Below are 19,572 nucleotides of genomic sequence, written 5' to 3'. Positions count from 1 at the left end.
GAGAAACACACGCGTTAATTCATCTGAACATAGTGACAGTAACATCTAGTTTATTTAGTTTTTTTTTTTTATTATTATTATTTTGCTTTGTCTTGTTATTTGGCATCTCAAATTGTCCATTTAAATGCCAGAACAGTGTCCATGAATAAAACCCCTGTTTATTTTCTCCATACTGGAACTGTTTTTAATACATTACAAACTATTAAAGACAGGCCTGTGAGCTACGAGGTTGTTAACCATCAGCCATCATTATTTCAATTTATTTTAAAACAGTTGTGTGTAATTGAAGTGGATTTCCTGGTGAAAACTACATTACCCGTGATTCTACAGAGAAATCGCCACCAATCTAGGAATGGCGTCAACAAAAGAAAAAAGGCACATAAAGAACACTTTAACCCTAAACCCTCCCATGAAGAAGAAAAAATATATTGTCATTCATAATGCTTAATGGGATTGTAGTTCTTTCCCTCATTAAAGCCATTAAGTACACAGTCTTTGTATTTTGTCAGATTTTCAAATACTTTTTTGCTTCAAATCAAAGTTTGTAATGTTGTGATTCACCTCATAACTGGGTGATTTAGATCATATCTTATAACTCAAAAAAATAAACTTTTTAAAAAGTCTTTAAAAAATTAAAGCAAAAAGCAACTTAAAAGACAAACCTTTTTGATATGTCCAGCTCCAACTAGGTGCTTGTCAAAAGCTGACATTATAATAGTAATATAGGTATATGACAGTGCCAAGATGGGTTCCCTCAGGAATTTTCTATGGGTTTTTAGAATGGCAGTATTCGATTTCTGAGTGTGCCAATGTGTCATTTATGTTGTAGAACTCTTCACGTCTCTTCTCGGTACATTTGAAGTGATGGACACATGACGGTGTACATGTCTGGCCATGTACATGGTGCATTATCTTCAATAGGCAGAGCTACAGAAGACTTAACTCATCACTGTATAAAATATTTAGAGAGGGACTGCCACTCACCCAAGAGGGCTTTTGTGTCATGACAAAGGGATTGTGAGGGGGACCATTGACATTGTTTAAATATATACTTTCATAAGAGGGGCATAAAAAAGGGATAAAAGCAGCAAAGCCTTTAGTAAATGTGTCCTTGAAATTCAAGAGGTACTGTATCCCATTAATGGCCCCTTGTTTCCAGACAGGTCTGCTCATTAGTAATTGAACTCAACGTGAATACTCACTACCTCAGCAAAAATGCATGCAGCAAGTGCCCTTGTCTGCTGAGATAATGAAGTTTGTTAAATTCTTGAGCTGCACTTCATAGGACAATTGATCATGTTATATTATGGTGCAAAGAGAGAAAAAAAAAAAAGAGGATGTGGGGTAAATTTTACATCAAATAACGGGGGTTAGGAACAGCCATACTAGAAACCAAATGCAGACAATCCTGTTTGGATCTACAGAAATAAATAAAAATCACTTACCCAAAATATGTACGACATAGCGTTTTTAATATAATAGGTATTAACTAGAAACCAATTTAAGACAATTTTGTGTTTGTATCTACAAAATAAATTAAAAATCACTTACCCAAAATATGTATGACATATCATTCTTTAATATACTTTAAAGGCAACGATCAAAGCATTTTGTACAACTTCAGTGCAAAACAAATTTGGACTTGGAAAAAATTAACAAAAATTTTGTTGCGTCATCTCGTGCAACTACAGAAAGCAAAAAAGGTTACTGTATTGCAACATATACAAATTAAATAATATACACGGTCCATGCATTTATGCACAGCCTCTATAGCTAAATTCATGTGTGTATGTGGGAGAGAATGAAAGCGTGTGTGTGTGTGTGTGTGTGTCTGAGTGTGGCTCAAGCCATCAGTGCATCACAGTCCAGGTTTGGAGTTGATGTCCAACTTTCACGAACGACAGATTTCCTCTCAGCCCGATTTGAAGAGTAGAATGGCCACTTGACCCAAGTAAAAGTAGATGAAATGCTTCGTTTCATGCGTCACGTAACTGCCAAAGTTCCGTCCCACAATACAATGCCATGTTGGATTATACTTCTTATCAAACTCCTGTTGAAAAGCAAGAACAGTTATGTATACTTTAGTAAGACCAACAGTATTCAATATTCTAGAACAGTGGTTCTCAACCACGGGGCCCCAACAAACTTGCAAAAGGGGACCCTAACTAACGTTCACCAAAAAATTCTAAATAATTGCTAACCCTCATGTCATTCCACACCCGTAAGACCTTTGTTCATCTTCAGAACACAAACTGAACATGATGGCTCAGTGAGGCCTCCATTGCCAGCAAGATAATTAACACTTTTAAATGCCCAGAAAATGTGACTAATGTGACTAAAACAGTTCATGTGACTACATTGGTTCAACCTTAATGTTATGAAGCATAGAGAATACTTTTTGAGCGCCAAAATAACTACTTTATTTATTTATTTTTATTAGTTTATTTAACAGGGACAATGCAGTATAACATTGCTACAATTTCAAGCAGCCGATGCTCCAAGTACAGGCTTCTAGCCAAAGGCTAATTTGCAGCCCCATTATTCAACAATATCTAGTGATGGGCGATTTCCAAACACTGCTTCATGAAGCTTTACGAATGTTTTGTTTCAAATCAGTGGTTCATGTATCAAACTGCCAAAGTAAAGTGACTTCAGTAATCGAGGCTTCGTTACGTCATAAGCGTTTCAATGGTTCACGTGACTTTGGCAGTTTGATACACGCTCCGAACCACTGATTCGAAACAAAAGAGTCATAAAGCTTCAAAGCTTAATGAAGCAGTGTTTTTCCTGAGATGTTGAATAAAGTCGTTATTTTGTTTTTTTGGCGCACAAAAAGTATTCTTATTGCTTCAGAACATTAAGGTTAAACCACTGTAGTCACATGAACTGTTTTAAATGTCTTTCTGGGCTTGAAAGTGTTAATTATCTTGCTGTCATTGGAGGCCTCACTAAGACATTGGATTTTATCAAAAATATATTAATTGGTGTTCTGAAGATGAACGAAGGTCTTACATGAGGGTGAGTAATTAATGCTTTTTGGGTGAACTAACCCTTTAAAGCGATAGACAAAACAAACATGAAAATAAGCTAAAAATTATTATGTGGTTATTTTTTTTTATAACAAATGTACATCTTTCTAGTTATGCCAAGCTCTAAAATATTTAATTGGGTAGAAACTGAATGAAGGGGGCCTTCAAATATTGTTTTGGCAATTTTTTTTTTGTTCCTCTGTTCTAGAAGGACTGCAGGGGTCTTTAAACTTCTCAGACCAAGGACCCCTTGGTGCATTTTAAAGGATAGTTCATGCAAAAATTATTTATTTATATTTATTTTCATTGTTTTAAGCCTGGCCTAAAACATGTATAGTCCCATATTAATGTATTTACATACTTTATGGTGCTTTAAGCCATTAAAATAATCATTAATAATGTACATACACTTGTCATTAAAATTTAATTTTACATAATACATTTTAACGTAAGGGGCAATTAAACATTTAGCTGAACATTACCTTCAAAGTATTGAAGTGCATCAGCTAGATTAATTTTTGTTGGAATATTAATGAATAAAGATGTATAAAAATTCATTTGAGATCAAACAATAACTCCAAATCTGAATATTTCTAAGAAGCAAGACAATAAAAAATATCTCAAAAATAAAATATTGTTGATGAAGTCTGTGGAAGTGTCAATCATAAACGTTCAGTGGATGACCTTTTTGATATATGCAGCGATGTCTTTCTCGATATTGTACTTCTCCATGGCCTGTGTGGCACAATCCACTGCATCCTGCTGCATGTCCTCAGACATATCAGCGTTCTTTATTACTGCCTTCCTGTCAGTCATGATGGCTGTGAATATGAAGAAAGAGAAAACGCAAAGGAGATTCACTGACCATCTGCTATTAAAGTCAGAAGAACAAGGAAGCACCTGGATCATGAAGCTGAATTAGAAAACTCTCTCATTTAATGATGCTACTACTACCATCATCAAACAGAATTGGAAAAAAAAAGGTTTCCAGAAACACTCCCACACCTGCCATTAGTCAGATAAACAGATAGTCCCACCCCTCGACTCACACCATTGGTTGAGCCAATGCTGCTGCTTCAGGATGTCAACAAATCTTAAAATATCAATGGCTTACTTATAGTTCAAGTTTATTCATTCAAGTCAAGTTTATTACACAATAATATATATTCTTTCAAAGCAACTTTACTGAAAATTCTTGTTTCAAATGTTACAATTAGGAAGTATTCTGTCATCAACCCGAGATGAGTGAATCATAATGTTCATATGGCAGCAATATACAGCAATAATGCGTTATGTGCTTAGTAAACGTCATGCATTTAGTCAATCAGACAAACTTGTGCTCGTAATAACAATATAAAATAATGATCAAATACAACAGAAGGATATTATTAACCAGTTCAATTATATTATAGTTGACTGTGTATTATGTTGTGATGAGAAAGTATTTTAATATTAGAAAAATTATTTCACTTTAAGGATTGCGTTTCTCATTTTAAAATCAAATCAAAATGTTGACAAGGACAAACTGGATTACCTGTGTAGACAAACTGGAAATCACAAAATAATAATAATAATAAATACATTTCTCAAAGCTCATAACATTCTGTAAAAACCCACCCTTGTTCGTCACTTACATCAAATGCTCGGTTTCTTTATTCTTAGCCAAGAAAGCAACTTTAAAAATTTGAAATATTCGCACAAAGCCTTCACTTACAAATAAAGAAAAATGGGCCTGAATCACTATAATTGCTTATCAGTTCTTCAATGGCTAATACAGATGTAAACGGTCTGCTCTGGGACCTGTCTGAGTTTACGGAGTCATCCATCTTTCCAACAGGCTTATTAAGAAACTAGTGCATCTACTAAAAATGAAAACGTGCAGTCATGATTTGACAAAAAGGAGGCCACCTCAATCAGCTCCCTCTGCAAAAGACTCTCAGGCACTTAATGTTGGGCCCAGGAGAGGAAGAAGCTTGATGAAATCCATTCAGTGAGAAGGACGTATGAGAAAGCATAGATCTTTATCCAGCTCGATTTACTGAAATCAAACTAAACTAAGGCCTAATAAATATGCAACAGAGAGAAGTCATCTACATCAGAGACATTTCAAATCATTTGCATTCAGTAAACTGGCGTACAGAATTAGAGATAATGTTTTTATTACTCATGAAGCTGAAGTGTGCTATTTAACTTTCTTCTATCCCCAATTAGCATGCAGTGAAATCTAAAAGTCACAGCAAAACTGGCTCAACCAATTGCATAAGTTTGGGGTGGGACTATTGCCAATGACACATGGGGCGCGCGTTTGAAAAATTTGGCCAGTAACCTATATGTACAATTTAAATATTTCTTTCATTTCTGCCTTTTTGACACAATAACTAAAAACAGAACCAATCTGTATTATAATATTTGTATAATAATAATAATAATAATAATCTCGTAGCTGAAGTGTGAAATTTAATTTTCTCCTATCCCAGTTTAGTGTGTGGATAAAACTAGGGAGCCATTTACACGACACCGTTTTCAACTAAAACTGAAAACTTTTTATAGGTTTTTTTTGTTTTGGCCATTCATTTACACTACAACAGCGTTTTGGGGGTCTGAAAATGCAAACTTTTGAAAACGTGTTTAAAAGTCCACGTCAAAACCAGTAAACGCCAAAACCGCAAATTTCTGAAAACCGTGACGTCATATGCATGTGTATTACATGTTCAGAGTGGCATCAATAACCACTGGCCTGGCAGCATACTACAGTGTTTTTAGTCGTTTTCACATATCCATGAGCACAATGATCGTTTGGACAATGCTATTGTCTCTGTACACGAAAAAACAAAGGAAAAATTTGCAAAGGAAAATCAAATCCATTTGTAGGTTAATTTCCCTGAACAGTTTAAACAATATTTTACTATCAAAAGTGACTCAGCCAATCACATAAGTTTGGGGCGGGACTATTTGTTTGACTGACTGGCCAATGGCACATGGGAGGAATGTTTGAAAAAAATCTGTCCATTGAACCCTGCGTTCCATTCGGAAGGGCTCATCCCTATGCCCTAATCACTTCAAAGGGTTTACCCTCCGGAGTGAGAGCTTTGAAGGGATGAAGGGTGTGGTGGTAAAAAAAACCTATTTTTTTTTGGAATGCACTTCTGCATCATCTTAACGAGACAATCAAGGAGGATAGATTGTTCAAGCTGCGCCTTTTGTTTAACGTTAGTTTATATATTTATTTATGTTTGGTTTATATCGCACCATATTGTATCTATGTATTTGAATTTGACTGATAAAGGGAGTTGTAAAGTATTTTTGTTGAAATACAATGTCGTTTTGACCATAATAATGTACTAAATCTAACTCGTATAAATATTACAGTAGTATAGAAAAATACTATACATACATTTATAGGTAAAAACGATCTCTGAGCCTCCTGTACCCATTCTGTGACGTCAAACAACTTCCCTGTGCAAAGGATCATGGGGGCCCGAAGTGTCCATCAGTTGTACCCTTCGAAATCCTTCATTCCGAAGGGTCCTTTGAAGTGGCCAGTTTTGAGCACTTCGGTTTGGAACGACCCTTCAAAATGGCGGCCATGATTGTTTTCACTCTGAAGTGCCCTTCGGAGGGCGATATATCCCGTTTGGAACGCACCGTAAGTGTCAAGTAACTGATATAATTTTAAAATTTGTTTTAATTCTGCTTAATAACAAAACCAATCTGTATATTAATATTTGTATAATAATAACAACAATAATAATGGTTATTATTACTGACATGCCATTTCAACATAAAAATGTTTCTAAACAAAGATTTGTAATGAGATTTTGTAACTTTGTTGGCAGATCTGATAACCAAAGTAGAAAAGTGTAAAACATCTGTAAAAAATATCGGCCAAACCGATTATCGGGCTATTTAAACGATAATTTACAAAGGCTGAATGTCCCAAGCAGTTGCATAAGTAACAAACAGCATGAGTTAAGAATTAAATTTCATTGGGCAGAATGAAAGTGAGAGTAAATTATGCTGCAAAGCACAATTAATAATTCACAGCACAGGTGTCTGCCTTTGATAAGGTCATGGAGAGGGAATCACAGAATTCTGATATAACTATTTGTAACAAAATGTGGTTATTTTCACAAGGCAAAATGGAGTAACTTTCACCCAAGTGCTGCCATAAAACAGCATTTGGCTGGACTCTGGTGTCCACAGATGAGTCCATTAAAGCCATACGGTGGCGATGTCCTCAGCATCTGCTTTCAATGCTCTCTCATGATTGGCAGAATTACGTAACATTTCTCTCCAGACGCCAAGCACTTGTAACTTTCACTTCACGCCGACGCCCTAATTATTCTCTATAAAAACCATATGCGCAAGATATATTTCCTCTCAAAAACGTCTACGAACTCCGCATCCAACAATAATAATTTGAAATGTGAAAGCCTAATGGAATTGCTGCGAAGTACAGGTAGCGACTCGTGCTGCGTCCATGATGCTTCATCTGAATACAGCACTGATTACTAAACTTCCCCACATGCATCTAAAAATTTAAATACATTATTTTTCTCACAAGCTATATGGTCAAACACTCCGGATGCATGCATAGTAAATAAATCCACACTGCTCACCCTCTTTTGATGCTTGTACACTGGAATACTGTTTAGCTCAGGCTTTTTTGAGCCGCTGTGTTCAAGCTTGACTTCACTAACCACTATGTCAGTCGTAACTCTACCCATGCGGCTGTGCTCGTAACTCACATGCAACTTCGCGTCACGAAACCCGAGGTGACCCGCCCACCGCACTGCACCGGCTCTGTGATTGGTTCGCGTAGTGCCTCTCCCCGCGCCTTACGAGCGTTTTCCACTAGCTTCCCACTGCCCGCATTTTATTTCATCCCACAATGCATCAGGGCCCGTCTGGACTCAGAATCCCACATCCTGAGGCCAAAGGTATTGATTCCTGTGAGGTATTAATGGATTTACCTACCAAAAATGAGAGGTCAAGTTTTTATGCAACTTAGTGGCTACTAAGTGATCTTCCCTACCTTAAATATTGTGCACTGTTCAAAATTAACCAAGGACAATATAATTTGTTCTGAGTTCACAATCTACAGCTACATGTGAAGATACATCTCAAAAATGTGCTTTATGCAAACTACTGAGATATACTGATATATCAGCCATTGGATATTATCAGCTGTCATGCTGCTCTTTAGCTTAGTAATACCATTAAAATACTCTTAATGGTCCACTACTAATATGAATAGAATTTGATTCATCCAATTTATTGACAAAGGAGGGACTTAAAAGATTAGTCCACTTTCAAATAAAATGTTCCTGATAATTTACTCCCCCCCCCCCCCCCCCCCCCAAAGAAATCAAGGTTTTTGATGAAAACATTCCAGGATTATTCTCCTTATAGTGGACTTCACTGGCCTCCAAATGGTTGAAGGTCAAAATTAGAGTTTTTAGTGCAGCTTCAAAGGGCTTTAACCGATATCAGACGAGGAATAAGGGTCTTATCTAGCGAAACGATCGGTCATTTTCTAAACAAAAAACAAAAAAACTGTTTTATAAACATAAATGATTGCCTTGTACATGCTTCCGCTTTCCGTATTCTTCAAAAAGCTTAAAACTAAGCTGGTGCCGCGTTCATTCCGTAAGTAGAAATGGGAAGGAGTAGGACATACAGCACAACCTTTTGGAAGAATACGGAAAGCGGAATCACATAAAAAGCGATCATTTGTGTTTATAAAACATATACAGTTGAATTTTTTTTCCCCCCGAAAACGACAGACCGTTACACTAGATAAGACCCTTATTCCTCATCTGATAAAGGGAGGCCATTGAAGTCCATTATAAGGAATGTTTTCATCAAAAACCTTAATTTCTTTTCGACTGATGAAAGAAAGACATGAACATCTTGGATGACATGGGGGTGAGTAAATTATCGGGAAAATTTTATTTGAAAGTGGACTAATCCTTTAATCATCTATATAAATTACCTCACTCTACTGTGTTGCGTTTCATAGACACTACATATATTTGTACACTCTATTCATAAATATAGTTATTTTCTCTAAAAAAAATGAAGCAAAGAGAACATTTTAATTGAACATTCAATCTTTATTTAAAGAAGGGTGAAAGAGAGAGAGAGAGAGAGATAGAGAGAGAGAAAACACACTACAATCTAGAAATATAAAGTAGCCAATTGTGGGGGCAAAGAAACACCACTGCCAACACAGCAAATGTTATTTGAAAAGTGATTTTTTGAAACCCTAAATAATCTACAGCATCCCCCTCAAAATGTGCCTATTATCCCACCCTCCCACTAATTACCCTCTATTTACCACGATCCTCATGCCGATTCCATCCAAAGCAACTGATCCAGCCTTCTGGTTCCTTGCTCTGCTCCTTTTTAACCAAAAACTCATCTCACAAAAACAAAAGAGGCACCTGGATCCCTTCTGCGCGCATCATTTGGGCTCCACGGAAAAAGAAAAAAATGAATTTGGTTCTAGAGAAGCCAATTACGACGTCAAGTATCCTTTAACTGTGGTTTGGTGGGGGGATGCGGGGCTGGGGTTGGGATCCTCTCCTATGGTTCCCGCTCCCGGCAAATTGATCCCGCTCCATGTATGTATCCATCCTTATCCTAAGCCTAATCCTGCTCCTGATCCTGAACTGATCCAATGATCCGGCTCCAAGGATCGGGACACAGTGAGCCCCTCCTCCAATCCAAACCTTTAAATACCAGCAAAATCAAAAAGAGGGAGGTAACAAGTTAGAATCACAGCTAAATAAAGAGCTTCTATCATTTAAATTGATCATAGGAGCGGTATTTGTTTTTTTTTGTTTTTTTTTTTTTATTCTTTTTTTTGTGTTTGTAAATGACAAAAAGGATACCAGACTATGATATGCTCCGGAAGAAATTTAAAGCACCTCCTAAACATTAAATTGTGCTTATTTAATTGGAAAAACAAGCAATACTAACCTAAAGAAAAACAGACACTTTCTCTTGACAAATACACAGTTTACATGGAGAACAACTGCACATGGCAAGCCTTTATCTTGTCTAGTGATAAGTCTACATGGGAGATCAATAGTGGCCAAATCCCAGCACATTTTGGACAACAGGCAAAAATGTTTTTGGATTTTAAAAACGAAACACCCCAAAAAAAAAAAAAAAATGCTGTCTTAAATGTACGCTCAAGCATTGCAACATCCAGACAGTACACATGCATGCTTAGCAGCAATGACCAGTGAGAAAAGATAAATTAAATGGGGAAGGGGAGTGTTGTGAAGAGAGGAAGAATGGCAAAGCAAAACTAATGTGTTACTGAACTAAGACAATCCAGAGTACTGGAAGTCTGAAAACAACAACTGCCTTTTTGAAGGTGACTAAAGCCGCTTGCCGTCATACCATTGCCTCCTTAAATGAAATGCCTGCTCCTCCTCCTCCAAATATCCTAATATGAATGAACTGTGCTTCAAAATCCTTTATTCCAAAGCTTTCTTTAATCCTGCTCTTCTGTTGTCTATAGAAAGACATGAAAAGGTAAAAGTAGAACAGTTTTCCAACAAAATAATCCCATCCCAGAAAAAGCCAGTAATGAAGCATTGTTAACAAAATAAAACAGTAGCAATTAATCCATCCCACATACAACTAATTTAAAGCATTTCAACATTTCCCTTGTGTCAAATATAGTACAAAGGATGAGTATGAAAATCCAGTTAAAATGGGAATGCAAGACAAACAAACAACAGGGTCATGGGATAGGGGACAACAAAAAAAGGATTGACAGGGGAGGAAAGGAGAGAAAGGGGAACATCCACTTAGCTACATTTAGCTGTCATTAGCAAAATGACAGTCAAGTAATAATAATAATAATAATAATAATAATAAAAAAAAAAAAAACTAACAAACCAAAGATGAGAGATAGCAAACTGGGGAAAATGGAGAGACGAAACAAGTCAAGAGAGCAATGAAGTACAACAGTGGGTCCAATAGAGGGCGACACAGGGTGCATATGATTGTGGCCAGCCAAATAGCTGGAATGTGGATGTTTAGGTGCGGGAACGGGAGCGGCTGTGGCGGGGCGAGTAACGTGGCGATCCTCGGCTGCGGCGTGGAGAGTAGCTGCGACTGTGGCTGTTGCTCCTGCTGCGACTCCTGCTGCGGCTGCGAGAGCGCGAGCGCCCATAACTGGGGCTGCGCGGGCCATCCACCTTTACGCGAATGTAAGCCGTCTCCCCCTGAGAAAAACATAACAGGACACTTTCTAAAGAAGAACTACTAGATGTCAGGATACTCCTAATTCATGGCTCACTTGGCGAATCTAAAACAGATTTAGTTTTTTGAAGATTTGGCGCTGCATCAAATTACAGTTCCCTCTATATGTGGCCCACTGACAAAATCACTTACATTCAAAAGATCCATTCCATGGATCCTCCTAGTCCATGTGGCTCCATCATGGGTCTCTGACATCAAGCTTACCTTGATGTTCCCAAATCCTTAAGCTATGCCCTGTCCTGTCCTGTCCTTTCCAATGGCGGTCTGTGTTTACAAACTCACACCTACCTCATGTGACCGGAACTTAGTGTTATCCAGCTTTCGAACGGCGTAGGTCATGTCTTCTTTGCGCACAAACTCCACAACGCCGGTGCCATCTCGGAAAACGTCAGCATAACATACATCACCTGCTTCACGCATGTGATCCTTAAGGTCCTGCCAGCTGCCACTAGGAGGAAGTCCTGGGGAAAAAAAAGACAATCATTACCATTAAATAAGTAAATCTTTCTTTTCATGAACAGCACAGGAATCATTACGCAAGTAACTGACTCCAGTAATAAAAGGGAGTCTTTTAGAGTAAACCAGTTCGAGGAAGGAGTAGGACAGGAAATTCTTGTTCTGGAGCAACCGGGTTTGTTTGACTGTATAGTTCTGTTCTTTTTGAGCCCAGAACACACCAAGCCGACAGATGGTCGGCGGGCAGTTTTTGTTCATTGGCCGACCAAGTTCTCAGTGTGTTCCACACCGTCGGCTGAAGTTGGTCCTCGTCTGCTTTTTTTCGGCTTTATTCATGTTGAATTTGCGTCAGAGCTCATCGGTCAGTCGGACCATCTGATCATTCAGATTGACTGTTCAGCTACTGCCACCTGCTGGTACGGAAAGGCATTTCTTCTTACGCAGGCGCAGAACGGACGTGCTACTTGGCCGTCGGGTGTCAAGCGTCGGTTTGGTGTGTCAGGGCAACTTTGGAGACAGACGCTGCTGAAGTGAGCCAACCCCGCAGTCTGCTTTCGTCGCCACTAATTCGTCAGCATCAGCTTGGTGTGTTTCAGGCTTTGGATGTGAGTGCCATTTAGTGGTTGACCGATATGGATTTTTGACCTATTCCAATATCTTTGGCTATGTTCACACTATCAGTCCAAATCCGATTTTGTGTGTATCCGATTGGAATCGGATCTAAAATTGACATCCACATTGTGTATCGCAAATTTTCAGATCCAATTTGTGTGTCCACACCGCTCTCTCTTTTTCCAAAATACATGCATTGGTTTCTATGGCAATGATGTTGCATTGGTAGGTATTAAGCAAAAACAACAACAACAACTGCAACATGGAGGGGTTTGCAATACAGATGTTGTTTTATTTACATGTGTAGCCGCCGCCCTGGACTACTGCGTCTTAGGAGGCAGCGGCAGAAACAAAGAAAGGGTGGTATGCTTTATTCAGCACTGTCGTCTCTGCCAGTCTCAAAACATGTCTCCATTATAATGTCATGTTCTGCTTGTCCGGCACTTTGCATCAACACGACCTTCAGCAACTTTCAGCATGTTTCCTATAATGTTTGATGCGTGAGAGTCACACAAACCACACAAAATGCGATCAGAGCAATCAAACTGAAATGGATTTCCAGAAATGCAATTTAAATATGTAGCTCAAAGCGAATTTGTAAAAATAATATTTCATACGATTTCTCGTTGTTCACACTTGCTAAATCTTAGATTGAAAAATGCATGAAAATCGGATTTGGACTGAAAGTCTGAACCTAGCCTTAGAAAAATTATATATAAGCTAATATAAACCTATATGATGTTGCACTATTTAATTTAAAGATAGTAGCAATTTCTGCAACTACATTTATATTTTTTAATGTAATATTTAATACAAATAATTACAAATAAATAGTGGTTAAACGGATCGTTGTGATCCGTACGGACCAATCCCCAAGGTTCGGCTCGCATGCGATTCGCGGATCAATTGCAAGTTTAACCGCAATAGAATGAAATTGTATCATTTGCACGTGTTTTGTCTTGCTAGTTTACACATTAAATAGATATAAAACCATTCCAGCACTAGAAGAGGCAAAAGAGAATTTAATTCGATATCACACGTCACACTGTTATCGGTGCGCGCAGAGGCACATACATATAAGTCTCGCGTGCACACACACAGAGAGAATTGATTTCTCTTTCACGTCCTCAATGCACTTGGATGGACATTCACGCATTATGTCAGTCAAAATACCCCTCTCAGCAAATATTCTTGTAAACACATTTGGTTATGTCTTAATTGAATGAGGTGAGAATTCGGATGTGCATCTATCGGATGTGTGCATGTATGGGATCTTACTCTTAAAGTGACAGCAACCTATGTCTGTCATGCAAATCAAACAACAAAACACAGCTTTAACAAAGATTAATCTATATTAAATTTATACAGTGAACAGTGTCATTTTACATTTAATTACATTTCTGTACATGAAAATTTATACTACAGTTACTACATACCTTACACTTTATTTGTAACATTATGTTGTATTTATCTATGCTTGTAATTGGTGTACAATATTTGTTCTTTTTACAGTCTGTTCACTTGCCTTTAATAATGTATTTAGTTAGGCTAGTAGTTTCTGCTGTGGTATCAGAGTAGTTAAAGTAGGCTGAGTAATATATGCAAAAAATGACCCGATCCATGATTTAATAACCATGATATGCTCCGAACCGTGAGTTGTGTGATCCCTTGAACCACTACAAATAAATAATTTGAAAATGAGTCAATTTGAAAAAAATAACTTGATAAATCTGTATAATAAACAAATTTATACTATCAATAGCAACTTCTTGATTCTGTATTATAGTATTTTTCACAAATAAAAGTAGTGCTGGAAAAACATGAATAAATATAGTGAACACTAGGGCTGGGTATAAATAAATTTATATATATATAAATTTATAACAACATCACCACATAACCCGCCATGCGCATATGAGAATTGAAGACTCCTCAATGAAAACGTTTTTAAACCATAAAACAAAACTACATTCCACATCAAAATTTAATTTCAAAGCATTCCATTCACAAATTGTTAATAGTGCTTGTTATAAGAGATGCATCATTCACAGTTGTTTAAGCCAAGATGAAATCTTTCTGTTTGTAAGAATTTTTGTTTCCATAGCATATTCACAAAATAAATATTTAATAACACTAATAACACTAACAACAATACAATTACAAATTATTATTATTATTATTAATTATATTATCACTAAAATTATATAGGCTTAGCTAACAGTATTTATGTCCGAACACAACAAATCAGTCATTGTGAAAATCAGATGCCAAAAGTTTTTCACTTTCACTAGCCTATTCGTTTAAAGTCATAAACCTATTGACACAGCTAGATTTTTTTGCCCCTTACCTCAATTTCTAATGGCATGTAAACATATTAACTTTCCTTCATTGGGACTATTGAAGTGTGCATTTGATAGACTGCATGACAAAGCGCACACAGACACACAAGCTTTTCGTGCGGTTGCAAACTCCAAGTCTTTCTTGAAATGTTAGCCTACCTAATGGCATGAGCATGCATTTTGAGAGGACTCTTTATAAAATTAAGGTTGAGCCACTGCAGACACATGGACTATTTTAACAATTTCTTTAGTACCTTTCTGGACCTTCAGTCAAAAACAAATGAAAGTTTTGATTAATACATTCCAGGATTTTTCTCCATATAGTGGACTTCAATGGAGCCCAAACGGTTGAAGGTCAAAATTACAATTTACAGCGATCCAAGACGAAAAATAAGGGTCTTATCTAAAGAAACCATTGCTAATTTTCAAAAAAAAAAAAAAAAAAATGTATACGTTTTAACCATAAATGCTCATCTTGAACTAGCTCTCTATTTGAATTCCAGCAGTGTAGACGCTGCTGAGTGTATTACTGCTCTCCACAGGTCAAAGTTTGAACTAAATTGTCATATCGAATATGCTAGTGCAAGTATATAACAAATTGTTCAAACTTTCACTTGTGGAGGGCAGTAAGACACTTAGTGTCTACACTGCTGGAATTCCAATAGACAAGAAGAGAGCAAGTTCAAGATGAGCATTTATTGTTAAAAATGAGCGATAGTTTCTCTAGATAAGACTCTTATTCCTCGTCTGGGATCGTGTAGAACGTTTTGAAGCTGCAATGAAACTAATTTTGACCTTCAACCATTTGGGCTCTATTGAAGTCCACTAGATGGAGAAAAATCCTGGAAAGTTAATCAAAAACCTTAATTTCTTTTCGACTGAAGAAAGAAAGACATGAACATCTTGGATGACATGGGGGTGAGTGAATTATAAGGAAACATCTTGGATGACATGGGGGTGAGTGAATTATAAGGAAATTTTCATTTGAAAGTGAACTAATCATTTAATGACAGAATTTTCAATTAACCCTTAACTTGTTAACTGTCACTGGCCCACCGGTGGGCCCACAGCCATTACATATTTAAAACCCGTAATATTCTATACTAAACCTAAAGTAATCTTGACAAACTATACAATTTGAAATCTTAGAATCTTTAGTTTTCATATTTTGATTTTCAAAATAAATTACAGAGGAGCAGTAATTTATCAATTTGCAACAAGCATATTTCCGTACTCATAAGGCATGTTCAGACCTTTATTTTGAAATGGCGATGAACATGAAAAATCATTTAAGATTGGTTGAAACATGTTTGTTTTCATGCCAAGAGTTAAAATAACATCCATTAAATATTTTGAGAAAAAAAGGTCAGGAAAAAAAAAAAAAAAAAAAAACACATTTATGATTGTGGCGGTGATCTATAACTCACATACATGTTGTTTTTATGTTAATTAGAGGCTCATATAATTTTTTATTCATATAAACTTCTATACATACACTCAAATATGGAAATTGAGGCACCCTTATATGGTCAGTAATGGAGCTTGGTTGTCATCTAGTGAAAAAGTGTGGTACTGCGCCCAAACAAAATCTGACTGAAAGCTCATTTTTTTTGAGATATCAACCTGAAATATGGAACACAACTTGTTCAGATTTTTGGCTTTTATTTCCTTGCAGTTTTAGAGTAAAACTTGTTTTGTAAAATATATATTTTATATAAAATATATTTTTACATTTTACATTTTCATAAACTTAAACTTCTATAACTTTTTTTCTCTTTCACTTACATAAGGTATTTCACTTCTACAATAATCTGCCGAATAGAAGATCAGCCTTATGTCTATATTCCAAAGTATTCATGAATTACAACCATTTAAGTTTGGATAGTGCAGTTTCATGTCTAAAAAAAAGTGGGGGTGACAGTTAACAGGTTAAACGGTTTCAAAGATTTTTTTTTTTAAATGCATGTTTGCTGAATGCCCACAGTATATGAAAAAGCATTTGTTTTTCACTTATTACACAGAACTGTTAAAATAAGACAGTAAACTAATGAAGATGGAGAATGGGAGTTCACTGGGCTGTCAAAATAAAAGTCCGGCACTTATCAGCCAAAAAAAAAAAAAAAAAAAAGAAAAAAAAAAAAAAAGGATCTTGGAAATATTTCAATTGAACACTAGCACTGTTTTCTGAACTGTACCAGAGTCTGCTTTTAAAAGGTGGTCGAGCAGTTCATGTGAACTCCTGTACGATTTTCTGCTGTTATGAACATAATCATACTAAACCGTGGAAGTAAACCACTATTAATGACTTGAAATATGATTTTGTAAACCTGTGTTCTCTCTCTCATTCAACTTTCCTAACAAGCGGGACTGACACTGCAAGCAAAGAGAATTTATATCTAATTTTTGTTCTTTATAACATTTGCAAGTGCCATTATGTGTTGTTAAAGCTTTGGAAACAAAATATGTAGTTTAAAAACACAAGTACAAAAGTTATGCAAGCATATTGCCACCTTTTCCTTCATCATTACCTAGTAACAAGGGTAAAAAAAAAAAAAAAAACTGCCACTGACATACCATGGTTTGAATAAAGCAAACAAAAAAACAATGTGAAGTCCAGAGGGTGCGAACAATTAAACTCAGGTTTGGACCAAGTGTGAAAGCACCCTATGTTGCATGACAAAGATGTGATACTGCCCATTCCCTCACCTGACACTATGACCCTGTACTCCGAACGCCTGGATGGAGGGCCATATCTGCCTCTGGGAGCTCCAACACCACCACCTCCACCTCTCCCACCTCCCCTGCCACTTCTTGGGAACTCCACTCGAAGACGATAGCCGTCATAGTCATAGCCATCTCGTCCATATACAGCGTCCTCTGCATCTCTACAGACATAAAAAATAATCAGTGACCAGAAAAGTTATAATAATCCTCATGGTTCATACGCAAAAAGATCGTCTGAGCCTGCGCAGAAATACTCGCAGGATCAAAATGTTGGCAAAGTTGAAAATGGTATTTCAAGCAAAATTCTGACCATTTATATTAAAATACGCTGCATACTTGAGTTTTGCATACTTCTTAGAATTCTAGTTTTGCTGATATAGATGTTAACTTACTTAAACTTATCTACTTCCGTGTTATGACCTGACTGACAAGTTCGCGCGCTTTATGTAGTTTTAAGTACTTAATTTAGAAGTCCAGTATGTGCATTTAAAACGTATTTAAACCATTAAATGTGTTATAGATAGCACCGTCCTGTAAAGTTGTTGACAAATTCATAGACGTGGATTCAGGCCAAGCTGGGTTTACGTGTTTACCTTGGGTCCTCGAACTCCACGAAAGCAAACGGTGGACCTCCTCTTCTGTTTTTAAGGTCGATATCCCGAATGGCTCCGTATTTATAAAACACATCCTCTACGTCCTTGGTGCGAATATCGGGGGGTAAATTACCCACGTAAATCCGACAGTCGTTGTTCCCTGCAGGCCCTCGAATTACACCGCCAGACATTTTTAGGCAGAAGTTACGCTAAGGACGTTGCTTTGTTAATTTGTCCGTTAGCTGATATAAAAGAAATCCGTCAGCGCTGCTGAATCTATATGCGTTCTCTAACTAAGGCTACAAATAAGCTTCAAAAAAGCTTAAAAAAATAAGCTTTTTCAAATAAAAAAAAACAATAAGATCCCTCACAATATGGCGCCGTCCTTTTCTCCCTCAGCACACGCTCGCGACTGCGCTGAAGGGCGACGCCGCGCGGAAGGATACGCGCTTGGCAGTACTGCGGCAGCTTTAAAAAAATAGTGCAGATTAATTTCACAATTTGTATACCAGTATCAATGTTATCCGAGTTTATAAACCTGTCTTTTAGATGCCACAGACCCCCTAATAGGATTGTCCTTAAGCGAGGGACCCTAATCCTAAATTTTTTATATTTTCATATAAAAAGACCCAATTTAGCCTAATTTAAATTGTGTACTTAACTATATAATAACAATTTAACGTTATTTTGGAAAATATTTAGTTTCTATTAAGTTTCATTGTCCTGTTCGATCAATTATTTTAATGTAATTTTCATTAATTTATTTTTAAAAAGTTAATTATGTATTTAGTTTGTAGGGGGTGGATTTACAATCCCACGTTTTTGTATTATACAGTGAATTGGAAATCATAGTTTTCTTAAAACCAGTGTATATATTCTGGTATTTGTTACAGGTGATGTCTGTATTTGGAATCTATATTAAGAATGAAGTAACAATGCTTACTCATTTTAACCCAGCTTCCAGAGAATAAATATGTTCTTGTTTTGTAATTAATTCATTTGCCAATTCAACCAAATTAATCAAGTTATATTTTGTAGAAAGAGAATTTGTTGTAAAGAGAATTTTAATTTTATAAACTTTATTTTGCTCTTCTCATTAACACACCCATCAACTCAATCATTCTTACTCTGAACAATTCTTAGATGTCATTATATAAAAGCATAAACAAATATAATTTATTTTTGTTATGACCATTGCCCCAAAGAAGATGAACCCCTTGAAAAACAAACCAGAATATGCCAAATAAACCCTCACAAACTGAGATCATGACCCAGTGTTACTGTGTTAAAACAAGATATGGATTGCAAACACATAATGTGCACAGAAACATAAAAACAAATTCCTCTCAGACAGAATCAATCATGTCATCCATTCATTGTTCAGTACAGCTTCCTTTGTAAATTTAAGCAGAAATGAAAATACAACCCAGATTTCTTTTTTTTTTTCTTCAGTCAATGACTGCTAGACAGTTGGTCTAATAAATAAGAATTAAATATGAAAAGTTCCATCGCAAAAACCTCTAAGTACCATCTGAA

The 19,572-nt window shown here is 36.5% G+C and overlaps 2 protein-coding genes across 5 annotated transcripts; both read right to left on the bottom strand.

Annotated features, from left to right (window-relative positions):
* Positions 1–1,456: 1,456 nt before the first annotated feature.
* On the bottom strand, positions 1,457–7,803 carry dynll2b (dynein, light chain, LC8-type 2b). The gene is made up of 3 exons (XM_067376671.1): positions 7,649–7,803; positions 3,714–3,850; positions 1,457–2,050 (listed from the first exon to the last, which is right to left on the bottom strand). Exons 2-3 carry the CDS (start codon positions 3,843–3,845, stop codon positions 1,913–1,915), a joined length of 270 nt encoding a protein of 89 aa, XP_067232772.1. The 5' UTR covers positions 3,846–3,850; positions 7,649–7,803; the 3' UTR covers positions 1,457–1,912.
* Positions 7,804–9,143: 1,340 nt separating this feature from the next.
* On the bottom strand, positions 9,144–18,459 carry srsf1b (serine and arginine rich splicing factor 1b). Of its 4 annotated transcripts, XR_010893612.1 has the most exons (6): positions 18,037–18,459; positions 17,426–17,604; positions 11,601–11,773; positions 10,947–11,275; positions 10,443–10,557; positions 9,145–9,763 (listed from the first exon to the last, which is right to left on the bottom strand). XR_010893612.1 is itself a non-coding variant. In XM_067376265.1 (4 exons), exons 1-4 carry the CDS (start codon positions 18,225–18,227, stop codon positions 11,087–11,089), a joined length of 732 nt encoding a protein of 243 aa, XP_067232366.1. In that variant the 5' UTR covers positions 18,228–18,459; the 3' UTR covers positions 9,145–11,086. The 4 variants fall into 4 exon arrangements, 1 of the variants encoding a protein (XP_067232366.1); XR_010893611.1 differs by having other exon boundaries at positions 9,144–10,557; XR_010893610.1 differs by having other exon boundaries at positions 9,147–9,763; positions 10,443–11,275.
* Positions 18,460–19,572: the final 1,113 nt, after the last annotated feature.

The sequence above is a fragment of the Chanodichthys erythropterus genome, chromosome 22, assembly GCF_024489055.1.
Source record: "Chanodichthys erythropterus isolate Z2021 chromosome 22, ASM2448905v1, whole genome shotgun sequence".
Lineage (NCBI taxonomy): Eukaryota > Metazoa > Chordata > Actinopteri > Cypriniformes > Xenocyprididae > Chanodichthys > Chanodichthys erythropterus.
This window is presented reverse-complemented; position numbering and strand designations above follow the sequence as displayed.